Source organism: Spermophilus citellus (assembly GCF_964194105.1).
Source record: "Spermophilus citellus genome assembly, chromosome: X".
Classification (NCBI taxonomy): Eukaryota; Metazoa; Chordata; class Mammalia; order Rodentia; family Sciuridae; genus Spermophilus; species Spermophilus citellus.
This window is the reverse complement of record NC_138190.1, coordinates 5746008-5759466: the sequence shown is the minus strand read 5'-3', so window position 1 is coordinate 5759466 and position 13459 is coordinate 5746008. Positions and strand designations below refer to the sequence as shown.

At 38.2% G+C, this 13459-nt stretch overlaps 1 protein-coding gene across 5 annotated transcripts in view; it reads left to right on the top strand.

The window, feature by feature from the left end:
* The window catches only part of MID1 (midline 1), a 361503-nt gene that overhangs the window by 322672 nt on the left and 25372 nt on the right, over positions 1–13459 (top strand). For all 5 annotated transcript variants that reach the window (XM_081278340.1, XM_081278342.1, XM_081278341.1 and 2 more), the window contains exons 5-7: positions 1096–1244; positions 7668–7795; positions 12413–12556. In XM_081278340.1, coding sequence (XP_081134466.1) covers positions 1096–1244; positions 7668–7795; positions 12413–12556 — 421 coding nt within the window. The remainder of the gene's footprint in view (positions 1–1095; positions 1245–7667; positions 7796–12412; positions 12557–13459) is intronic.

The following is a 13459-nucleotide window of genomic DNA, read 5'->3' as shown; positions in this document are numbered from 1 at the left end:
TTAGCAGGAATTCTGGAGGGAGCCTGAGCCAGCCTTGTCTGCAAGACAGATTAACCGGCCTCCTCCCTACCCTTTCACCCAAGGCTATTTTCCATTCCGGAATTATCATAAAGCCAGCCAAAATCTGTCTCCGGGTGTGTAGATGGGGGCACTAGGCACAGGGCAATTCCAATTAGTGGTCTAATTTTAACTTGGCTTCTGGCCAGAGGGCTTCATCTCACAGCACATTTCAAACACCAGAGTGATGGTCAAGTGGGTTACCTTGGACTTATCTTGGCCTGCCTGGGAGGTTATGGTCTATTACATTTGAGAGTCATTTTCAAGCAAGACAGAATCGGGAATTGGAATGGAGGTTGTGAAGCAAATATGCATTTTTATCCCAACTGGGAAATGCTTATCAAAATAGTTCTTAGTTATCAAGTAAGCACAAAGTGCCTGGAAATGACGTTCCCAGCGAGGGGAAATGGCCCAGCTGTGCTTTTTTTGGCGTTCTCTCATCTGCTCAACAGGAAAAATATTAATCAATGGGAAAAATGCTCCCTTTCTGTTAATTTAATACATGAGTTTTAGGTAGAGTGGGAAATAGTAATACCTAATGCATTTATATCACAATTTTATTACATGAATTACAAAGAAGTTTCTAGAAAATGATTTTTGCTAAAGCCTCAAATTTGCACCTATAAAGCTGTTTTGTTTTCTTAATGGAACAGAAGAAAACCTGAAATAAACTTCCAGAGTTCCCTATGTTCTTGGAGTAATTGTGTGGAATAGTGGAGGGAAGAGATCTGATGACCCTTTGTAATTTGACAGTGGGTAACACCTTTTTTTCCCATCAACAGGGAAGCAATTAGCAATTCAGTGTTTCCTCATAAAATGAATTAGCAACACTTCTCCAAGAAGAGAAAGTATATCTCTGACAAGAGTTCCATGACTGGGCTTTACCTGATTTTGATATCTCTATGCTTACTTTTGAACTTTTATAGAAAGATGGCTTACATACTATAGAGCACACACATCACAATGGTCCAGTCTGGTGCCTTTTCACTGGAGGCGCTTACCATGTAACCATATGTGTCCTTGTCTCTTTTGTTCAAGGTGATGAGGCTTCGCAAACTGGCTCAGCAGATTGCAAACTGCAAACAGTGCATTGAGCGGTCAGCATCCCTCATCTCCCAAGCAGAACACTCTCTGAAGGAGAATGATCATGCCCGCTTCCTACAGACTGCTAAGAATATCACTGAGAGGTAAGTTTAGGGGTCCAGTGTGAGGTTCTTAGGCTGCTGATCCCTTGTATATGGGATGTGATTGGCTTGTCTTGCTCTCTCAGTGCTTTTGTTTTTCAAGGTTGAGGAACAGAGACAATAGAGGTTTTAAGCTCTTTCACTCCAGCCAAAGATGCTTCCCTTTGACACGTCAGTCCTTTCAGTATTCAAGGACTTTGAAACAAGAGTCCACCAGTTATAAAGAATAAAATCAACCTCTTCTTTTGAGAGGGAGCTTTTGATGGCACATGAATAGCATTTCTTGTGAATCTTAGTCCCTATCTCATTGTGCACTTGGTAACAAAGAAACAAAATGAAGGCAGAAGCATAAAAGGGGATCTTATCTTCTATTGCACTCTTCAGCATCTGTCTGAAAGAACATCACACAGGTGTCATTGGGTGAGGCCTGTTTTTACTTGGTTCAGAAGCTTGGCCTCACCTGGAAAGGTCAAGGCTGACTCATATGGAAGAGAGAGGGCCAATCGGTCAACCTCATCCTGTCTTCTTTTAAAACACCTTCTATTTCAGGGGAGGGAACTATAAAGTGATGTTTACTCAGTGGTCAGCTCAGCTGTGAAACTGGCAAGGATGAGTATTCATTTAGTACACCTAATTGATTGTCATAAAAATTACTCATCTCCATGGATGGCAAGCAAACACCTCTAGTAATTCCATTGGATCCACAGAGTTGATCTAGGCTGGATTGAGTAAAACTAACACCATGTAATGACATTTCTGAGCAATGAAATGGCCTTGACTTTTCATTCATTCTCATTTTCAGAGGTAACTGCCCTTAATGCAAAATGATAATAGAATCCTATCACTAAAATATCCCAGAGAGCTTGTTCATGCTGGTGTTTATTCCAAAACAGGGATTGGCAAACTTTTTCTGTAAAGGATCAGAGAATAAGTGTTTTTTGACTTTGTGGGTTATAAGGTCTAAGTTACAACTAGTAAACCCTGCCAGTATAACTTCACAACAGCAAGAGGTAATATGGAAACAAATGGGCATGGATGTATGTCAATAAAACAATTTACCAAACAGGTTACAGGTTCTGTTTTGCCAGCCCATGGCTGGTGAGGGGGCATGCTCACCATCTTTTTGTGTGTGTGTGTGGTGCTGGGAATTGCACCCAGTGCCTTGTGCATGCTAGACAAGCACTGTACCAACTGAGCTATAAACCCAGTCCCATGCTCACCCTCTTATAACTTGAATTTCTTCAAAGGAGAAAGAAAGCTAACATGTATTAAGTGCTTGCATGTGTTGAGCATTGTGCTGATTCTCAAAATATCATCTAGAGGTAAGCATTGACAATTCCATTTTCATTGTTCTTTAAGATCAGTGAACAATATTTTTACAACTCTGGTCTACTAGCTTAACTGTGTTATTTCTTATATTTGAGAAGAATTCTTTTTGCAGCTGGTTAGATATGTATCTCTTCTAAAGAACATGGATAACAGCTGGCTATTATCCATTTTCTGTCCTCCCCACTGTGAGAGCCCAATTTCTTTCCTTCTGACTCCCAGGTTCCAAATATTTAATTGTTTGCACTGCTGTCATCTGGACCACATCCAATTAATTGCTCATCCTTCTTCCTAAAGTTAAAAACTTTAAACAGCTTTAATATTCCAGTGTACCCAGAACACCGTAATATAGATAGCATTTATACTTACGTCAAGATTCCCAACTGGGATCCAAAAGACCATTTCTCTACCTGGGATATGGCCAGATAACGTGGCTACTCTGAGCTGCATTCCTCAGCAATCCCTCCAAATTCGACCATGTGAAACATGAATAAATTCTCACCGGCAGTTAGGTGAGAATTGACCCTCAAAGAGTAATGCTAAAAGAAGGCCTGCATTTGAAGCATAGCATAAGCACATGAATGGGTGCATGAATGCCTTCCATTCTGATGAGACATGTCTGGTCTCATTCAGCTCCGTTGTAAACAAGCCCATCTTATCAGAAATGGAAACATGACTTCAATTTCTTTTTCCACAAAGAGTATGCTTCTCTAGGGTTTGAGTCCACAGTGCCTATAAAAATCTGCTTGAAGCCCTTGTCCCTATTTCTGCAGTCTCCTCTCTTCCCATCTCTCATTTATCAACCTCCTTGGTTCATTTCTGAGGCTTTTTCTTAGAAGCAACTGTGATGTAGTAAAAGGGCACTGGGCTTGGATAAGAAGTGGGGAGTACTGAGTTCAAATCTCCCATTACTGCCCCTATTTAAATGTGGTTCTTTGGAGCTCTTTTGTAGTTAGAAAATGGTTCATATTAGTTATCCCTATTGTGATAACATTGTTGAAATCCCTTCAGAACAGGCCTTAAGCATCATAGACACTACATCAGTGCTAGCTGGATATATATTTTCATATTTTGATGTCAGCTGAGCCCTCCTGTTATGTCTTTATTCCGATGCTGCTCTCTGTCTAGCTGCCTCTGTTCTTCAGCCTGCTGATTAACATACCTCTTTCCAACATGACTTCCTAGTTTTGTCTCCTATTGTGTCTGTCTTGGGTTTTGGCTCCTGTATACTTCCAAATCATCTTCATTCTTCAAGTATGGCACCCAGAAGAAACTTCAAATCCTGCAGGCATTCTTAAAATGAGACTTATATGAGGTTTTTCAACCTCATTACTTCAGTTAAAATAGATATTCTCCTATAGGCTAAAATTCAGAAACATAGAGAGAGAGAGAGAGAGAGAGAGAGAGAGAGAGAGAGAGAGAGAGACTGACTTAAGCTTTACATTGTAGGAGATGCATATGCTTTGGAATTAACTGTTTGGCACTGTGCTAATTGATTAGTAATTATGGATAGCAGTGGAACTGCTCATTAACACTTCTAAGTCTAATTTTGCTTATATGTTCCAAGTGGGCAGGAATCCTAGTGAGCTTGTTATGGCTATTATAGCCCCAGCACATTGCAAACTTCCCCGTGTGAATGAACAAGTGAATGAAAGAATGATGTGTAAACAGGGCCAGTTGCTGTAAGGATAAAATGAAATAACATGGTAAAAGCATTAGTCCAGTTCCTGTTACAAAGTGAACATGCAATAAATGCTAATTCCCTTCCTCCCACTCACTAGATGAATGCAAATAGAGTGTACAACATACTATAGTATGTTATACATTCATTAATACATATAGATTCATTAATATATATGTCTTTGATGTGATTGTATAGACATCTTTTAACATACTAAATGAGCAAAACTGTTTGGTAAATCCAAGCATAAGAAAGCTGATTTACCATTTATAAAGAATCTAAAATTAAAATCACAAATTGTGTGTATCAAAAGGATGGTGAAATGAAAATTCTCTCTGAAAGGAATCCATTTTTCAGAACACTTAAGAGGTTCTCTAGCACAAGGTGATCACTCAGTTCCTCACTGCCACAGGCAGTTCAAAAATTTGTCAGACTTTTCCAGAATATAAAGCTAAGGACACCATTTGTCAACTCTGGAAAGACATTGCTTCGTTTTAAAAATTAGAGCATATCTCATGCTTTGGATTTGAAGTGTAGTTGCAAGGTGTTGAAAGGTGTTATGACAATAGGAAAGTTACAGGGCCAAATGTGTTTGGGAATTCCTAAACTAACCAAAGTAGAACACATTGTCTTACTGTGAGACCTCACTGGGTTTTACCATGGTGATGTGCATTGTTAGGCAGAAGCCCTGTGAACAGTATAGCTCTAGACACATAGACCTTCTGGAAAACTGGCCCCATGTAGTCACTAATAACTGTCATGGATTAGGGACATCAAAGCAGAAATAGAAACAGGGAGTAATGTGCAACTCACTTTCTATGCATCATGATGGGACACAAGGTCTTTGCTCCAATATGTTAAGAAGAGTTTAACACACACCCCTACATATGTGTGTGTGTGTGTGTGTGTCCGCGCGCACATGTGCACACACGTGCACTAGGAATTTAAGGACTTTAAAGAACTGAGGAAGTGGCACAGCTTGAGTGCCCTTGGTGGATATTGGCAATTTATCTAAAAGGCCAGAAGATGGGTATTAAGGATTTGAGAAATAAAAACATGACCTACAATATTGCATTTGGCAGATTTCCTCTTTGACTGTCATTCCAATTAAAAAATTGAAATTGTTGCCAAAGATAAATATCTTTCCTTCTTCCATCAAGGAAAAAAAATGTAGGTGTTAAAAGCTTCAGTAATCCCCAAAGATTCTTGTTGTCAGTCTTTGCCTCCCAGGCTAGGCACTTTAATTCTTTTGGTTCCCACCATCAAGATGACAGCTGTTTTAAACATGTCATTTGACAAAAACATGCTTTATTTAATTGTTTGTTGGCCATAGAACCAGGAGAAACTTGGGAACAAAGTCTATTTGGGATGAGCCTGAACAAGTGGCTTCAGCCATTGAGCAAAGAAATCTCAAAGCCAGGTTATCTGTGTTCAGAGCAATCTCGAACCTGTTTAGCACAGACTGCCACATCAAGCAGTAAAGCAGTGCAATCAGAAGTTCAGTGCTTGTTTCCTAATAGCTTAGTGCAGTTTTTCCCAATAGAGTTTATAAAACAGGATAAACTAGAGCTTTTCCCTTGAAATTGTTTTTTTTTGGGGGGGGGGTACTAATAACAGATCTTTTGACTTTTCTGTATTGATGCAAATGGCTTGGACTTTTCAGTATGTGAGATACTTTAATGGCATTATAAATGATTGTTGACTATTTGTTGAAAGTAGTTTGACTAGCAGCAGCCCCATACACATCAGTCTAAATTAACAGCTGTTGGTGTCAATAATTAGCATAATTCACTTAGGTGCAATATTTAGTCAGCAAAATCATACAGCCCTGCTATTCACTACTTTTTGTAACCCCCATCAGGAGGTGAAGTTAGGTTCTCCACCCTCATTCATATACTTGAAACTTCCCAGTGTTTATTTCTCTTTAGCATTAGTTTATCTATGGATTCTGATAGCATTCCAATTATGACATTACTGATTAACCTCTTCCTTCCCTATTTAACACTGAAAATGTGCCAGAAATGCAACTGTAGAAACTGTATTTCCAAGAATATTGAGCATTTCACAAGTGTATTCTTTTTTTATTGAGGTAAAATTCAATTTTGCGAATTAACCTTTGTAAAGTATATAATTTAATGATCTGCCTATTCTGGACATTTCATGCATATAGATCATACAGTATGTGATCTTTTGTGTCTAGCTTTTTTAAGCACAGTGTTTTTAAGGTTCATCCATGATGTATATATGTCAGTGTTTCGTTCCTTTTTAAGACTAAATAGTATTCCTCGAGAGGATATATAACCCTTGGAAGGTAACTGGGTTGAAAAATTTCTAGATTAAATGGAAGAATACAGACTCAAACTTCTCCTGGGTGTCACCAGCTTTGTGGCCTTGTATAAATGAGCATCAATGATATTTATTTGAAAATAAGTAACTATATTAAGAGCTAAATCATTTTAAAGTCATTTCTTTGCACAAAAACTCCCAGTGCCCTAATGTTGACAGAATTTAACAAAATGACCAACTCAGAAAAATCACAAGTCCAGCATAGTTTGATCACTCAGAGGTAGTATACTTCAGGCCAAAGTTTTCTTGGTTTTAAGGGAATCCCTTGCATTTTGAACCAGGTAAAATGTTCTGTTCTTAATATCTGAACTTTCCAAATCAATTTCAGGACACATAGGTGACCGATACATAGCAATTCCTTCCTTGCTTTATAGCTCTTACAAGAGAACTAACCAGAAAGCCTAAGTGAGAAGGAGAAACAGTGCATCCACAGGGGGAATTTGTGAGAAAGCTTATGAATATTTTCCATGGCATCTGCTGGGAATATGGTGCAAAAAAATGAATACAAGGAGAATGAAAACGAGCCAGACGAAAACTTTTTTTAATGTTTATTTTAGAGAGAGGCTAGTAATTGATTAAACTAATCCAATATCTGGAAACATTCTTTTTTAATCTTCACTTTGCCTTTTATGCAGTTTGAAATTTTGGAGACTCCCCTTTGAAGTAGAGCAGGGGCGCGCCTGAAAGGAACAAACAGCTTCCCAGACAGATGTGTGAAGAACTGCCTGAAGCAATGTGCTTCTTGCTCCATTCAATGTGATGGGGCCAGGCTGTTAAATATACAGCAACATGAAATATGAATATTCTTTCACCTCCACAGGGACTTTTTTTTTTTTTCCGATAGTAAAAAGGAAGAGGTGGAAAGCAGTCTGTTGTTTTCCCCAATTCCTTTGCTTTTTTTTTTAAAGCTTGCATTCAATTTCTTTGTGTTCCTGTGTTGTGCCATCTAGATTCTTCTGAAGGCACTTTCAAAAGAATCGCATTTCTTTTCCTTTTATTTTTTTTAAATGCCTCCACAGTGATGATGAAAACCATCTTGACATCTCTAAAAAGTTGTTTTGTTTAAATTACAGAGTCTCCATGGCAACTGCATCCTCTCAGGTCCTAATTCCTGAAATCAACCTCAATGACACATTTGACACCTTTGCCTTAGATTTTTCCCGAGAGAAGAAATTGCTGGAATGTCTGGATTACCTTACAGGTATTATCTTTTGTGTTCTGTTTAATATTGTTACTTTCAGTGATACACTTTGCCACAAGATCAGTGATTCCTGAAAACCAGAGTTGTGTGCTTTTGAGGTAGGAATACTGTTTCCAGGAACAATTTCTGTGCACTCTTTTTCATAACCAAAACAACAGAGCCCAAGACTTAGTTGAGGACAGGAGAGAAAAGAGAATCTCGATCATTAAAAGCATACTTACTACTATTTCCCTCTCAATGTGGGGGTGTTAAAATAAATATGTCTAATGACCATCAAAAAGACATAAGTATTACATAAGTTTCATAAGTATATTTCATTTCAACCCCAGCACTGATAAAGAAAAGACCCCCCCCCCAAAAAAAAAAGACCAAATTTTATTTTGGCAAATTTACCATGGCAAATTTTTGGTCAAGCTTAGAAAACAACAATAGAATAAGAAAACTAAGGCTTTTCCTATTCTTAGCAGTGCATCTAATCTTTTCTTTGCTGTTGTCCTCTAAAGCAGAAACTAAGTGGTAAAAACAATATGGACTCTTCAGACAACAGTATTTGTGTTAGCCAAAGCCACCAGGGCCTGTGCCTTCAGGAAAGCACAAGGTACACAGTTAAGCCAGATGTGTACTGCACTTAGGACATGTGGCCTTCCAGAAACCACATCCCTAACTGAGCCTGGTGTCAGTTTCTTAACTCCAGTCCTGTGTGTACATGTTTGTGGGAAAGTGGTCTAGAAAGGTAGAGCAGGAGATAGGGGACGTTGTGTAGTGTTTATTTTTGTAGTCTGTGGGTAGTAAAGTTAGGAGTTCTATATTCAAGGAGCATTATACCTGGAAAATCAGTTTTTCCTTGTGTTTTTAGCTTTTTTCTGCATTTGCAAGGAAGGCAAGTCATCCCACAAGTATCCTCTTATTTTATATAATTCTCTTTCAAACTTAACCATTTGTGTGAAGGAAGAAAGAAATCAACTCAAAAAACATTTGCAGTAAGGGACCATACTTGGTTTAAAATATTTATGAATATAGTGCACTCCATTTTTTAGTTTTAATTATGTGATTTACTGAAACTAACAGCCCCCCCAATAGAACAATGGTAGAAATGTTCTATATCTGCACTATCCAAAATATTAGACATTAGGCACATGGGACTATTGAAAATTTGAAATGTACCTAGAAAATTGTTACTTTTATTAACTTTTTAATTAAATTCAATTAGAATTAAAGCAGCCCCATGTAGCTTGTGGCTACTGAACTGCTTTCATTATGCCATTCTGGTCAAAATACCCCTTTTCTCTTATCATTTAGGAATGAGTCTGGTCTTATACAACAGAAAACCCAGCTGGCAGTTTCTAAACCCATCAATGAGTGTTTGTATGAGAGAAACAGAATAGAGGCATACAGTCCAGGACTAGGAAGTGGCTTGCTGATGACTTCAGACACCAGGCTTTTTCTGGTTTCTGGCTCTGGGGTCTCCATTTTGTTGTTGTTGTTTTGTTGTTGTTGTTGTTGTTGTTGTTTTGGCCACATGACTATAATGTGACCCCCTCCAATCAATATGTTGAAGTTCTAAGCAAAAAGACAGTATCATTAGGGGAATGATGGACAAAAAGCTCTGCCAGTCAAGTTTGTCTTTGTCAGAAAAACAGAATCTTGCTCAAAAGACTCAACTAGCAAACTATGTCTCCTGGGCCAGATCCATGTTACAAGTTCATCTGCAAAGTCAGAGAAGACTTAAAAGTTAAATATTTGCCTGGGCACATGGGTATGTTGCCCCAGATCAGGGTCCCATTGACAAATGTGTCCTGTTCCTTTCCCAATAATTAATAATATTTCAACACTGTATGTCCATTTTAATTTCTATAGTCAGGCAAAAGTATTGATTAAAGGGGAAACTGAGTGGAATCTTCATTGAATTGTAACATGCACACCATATATCATGCCAATAGCTGTTTATGCCAAACCAAAGGCCATGCTGGGTACCTGGTATTATGCCTTCAGAGCTGTCAACCCCAAGTACAAATTCACTCTGTTTCTAGACATAACATCAATCCTGGTCATAACATATGATGCTTGGCTGATATTGCCAAGTCCAAATAGTTTATCAGACATTTATAAGCAGGAAGTGAAGTGTTTGTAGAGTATTAGCCTGCCATTTCTTGCATGGTGTTTGTGATGAAGGCAAGAAAATAACAGTTCTGGTACTGATTCTGTGAGTATTGAAATTGGCAGCATGCTGCTGTTCTCATTTACAGTAAATTGGGTATTGACTTTTCAGGACAAACCCATTGGGTTTACAATCAAAACAGGGTTAGCCTGCCTGGCTGTGAAAACAAGATTTTTTTCCCCTATGACATGCCTTTAAGTGGTATGTCAAGTTAATAACCCATAGAGGTGACATTTCCTTCCTGATTGCGGCTACTGCCATGTGTCTCACAGCTACTTGCCTATTTTGAACTAACATTTTCTTTATATTTAATCACATATTACAATATGGAAAGAACAGAATCTTTCTACAATGGTTGATGGAGAAGTAATTTAACAAACTGTTTAAATTATGAAAGAATATGTATTTCTTCACTGATCCAAGTAGGGGTGATCCCACATGAACAGGACCACACAGATGATAATTTTACAATGCAGCTGGGCCTACAGGGAATGCATCTCATGATTGGTGTGGTTGATTCATGAACATGCAAGTTCTACCCCATGATGCTAAATTTTACATGTGGATACTTCAGGAGACAGGTGTACAAATATATGTGTTAGAAAGAATGTTCTAAGGGTTATGTAGAGCCCTCTTATATTACCACACAACCTAATGCAGTGCCTGCCACATTGTAGATGCTCAGCGATGTTTGTGGAATTCAATAGCCACCAGGCAAAGCTTGACTTAATACACCAGCCTTGCTTCTCATGATATTTGTCCTGGATATATCTCAGGTGCAAAGTGAAGACTACTGAAACAAACTTCAAATTTGCCATTTCCATTAATTTTCTCCACTCTTTGGGTTTGTTTAGGACTCATTAATTCTAATCAGAATTTAGAGCAGGAAGAACCCTGCAACAGTGGAAGCAGAGGTTGCTCCTGATCTATGGAATGAGCACATGTTTGTCTATTTGAAGTCAGGTTCTGGTACACAGAAGAGTAGAAATAAGGGCCCTGGACAATTCTCTAAAGCAAAGGCCAGTTAACTTTGGTTGTAATGGGCCAGATGGTGGATGTATTAGGCTTGCAGGCCACATGGTCACAACTACTCAACTTTGCTGTTGTGGGAACGCAGCCACAGCCAATACATGACTGAATAAGTCTGGCTGTGTTCCAATAAAACTTTATTTACAAAAACAGGCAGTGGGCCAAATTTGGCCCACAGCCATAGTTTGCCAACCCCCTCTCTAAAATATTATGGCCAATCCAAAACACTCATTGCCTAGTATTTTTCTTACTCACATACTCTTCTCATAAAACCAGTTACTGAAATCAATCTAGTGGAAGTCATTTAAAAATCACAGTTTGGGTAGGATTTAGACTTCTCTCCTCGAGAATGTGTTAAGGAAATAAAGCAGTGGCCTTCCCAGTGATAAAGTTAACCAAATGCTAAGGAATCATTTTCCTTATGAAAGAAAATATATATTCTTAGGTACAATTGATTGTTAATTATGGTCTTCTGCATTTGAAATATCACCTATAAATTGAGAAATGAAAATACATCTGTACCAATATTTTTTTAAAAAATAAGACATAAAGATATCTTATAAAAGAAAATGTACATATAATTATTTTAGTCTGATTTATTATAGAATAATAAATGGTGGCTCACACCTATAATCCCAGTGGTTCTAGAGGCTGAGGCAGGAGGATCACAAGTTCAAAGCCAGTCTCAGCAAATAGCAAGGCGCTAGGCAATTCAGTGAGACCCTATCTCTAAATAAAATATAAAATAGGGCTGGGTGTGTGGCTCAGTGGTTGAGTGCCCCTGAACTCAATCCCCAGTACTAAAAGGAAAAAAATCAGCATTTTTCCTGTTGGATGCCTAAATATAAAACTATCTGGCACCATGTAGATGGTGCTTGCCAAAGTTTGGGTCACAGGCCAAATCTAGCCCCTGCCTGTTTTTGTAAATAAAGTTTTATTGTAATCTGGTCATTCCCATTTGTTTACAAATTATTTACAGCTGCTTTATGCCACAAGAGCAGAGTTGAGTAGTTGGAATAGCAACTCTCTGACCCAGAAAGCCTAAAAGATTTACCATTGGACAATTTACTAAAAAAAAATAAATTGCCAGCTGAATCCTTGCCCAACACATACACACAAAATAAAACTACAACTGTTCTACTTTTTAACATGTTTTGCTTCATGTTCAGGTATTGTCTACTTAAATCTCCTAACCATATTTCCATGATAACCTGACATAAATCCATACTGACTGGCTCTTGACACATTAGTTATTAAAAGTAAAAGCAGTAACCAGCCAACCGAATATTTTTTGGATTGAATTTTTCCATGTTAAGTATAGTAATCCTGGTGGGCTTATTTTTTAAAGGTTTGTTTTAAGTCAAGCATCTCCAAAATGGTATCCCAGTGGTGTTTGGTTCTTTACTGATGAGCACTCTTGACCCCCACAGCTCCCAACCCTCCCACAATCAGAGAAGAGCTCTGCACGGCTTCATACGACACAATTACTGTCCACTGGACCTCTGATGATGAATTCAGTGTGGTCTCCTATGAGCTTCAGTACACCATATTCACCGGGCAAGCCAATGTTGTTAGTGAGTATCTCATGGCCTATTTCCTTCTCTATTTTGTGGCTGTCTTCAGATGGATTGCATTCTGAAATTCAACATCAAAGGAAAACAATGAAGGAAAGAATGCACAATATTTATTGGCTTGTCTTTCCTGACCAAGAACGTGATAGCACTCAATTATACTGCACTAGTAAAAATAGTTGGCCAAATATCGATGAAAATTAATGACCTCCAGCAAACCACATGGATGAATCTCACAAACATATTGTTATAGGAAAGAAGCAGGAAACAAAAGAATATATGCAGTGTGAGTTCATTTTATCAATCATAACTTAAGATCCAAATAAACTGGTTTGCTTAAAGATGCATTCATAGGTGTTAAAACTATACTTAACCAGGATGATGGTTACCTGTTGTATGAGAGGGAGAATGGCATCTCTGGGAATAAGTATATGGTGGTTCATGGGGTTAATGGCAATTTCTGAGTGATAATTACATGTTTTAGTCATTAAACCATACATTTGGTTTTATGTACTTATTTGGGGTGTTATTTCACAATTTTAAAAAAGAAAGGATTTAATAAAATGAATAGCACTAAATATCTGGTCGTCTACAGAGGTAATTTGGTGCCATCACTTCAAATGTTACTAACCAGCCCCACCTGGGAAGAATTTCTTACCTTACCAGCAACACAAGGAGGCTCCACTCTTGTGGAGGCCTGTGTGATATTTGGCATCATGGACAATTTGGAGTTTTCAAATTGCAGTAACCATTCAGATGAAATAGAGGAAGCACTCCTATACCCAACAATTATTTATGTCCAATTCAGGAAATGGTAAATGACCAGAAGAAGTGGCTTTTCAGGGGAGTAAGTTTGAAACTTCCGCAAGAATGAAAAATACAACACATCAAAGTAGAATAGAATAG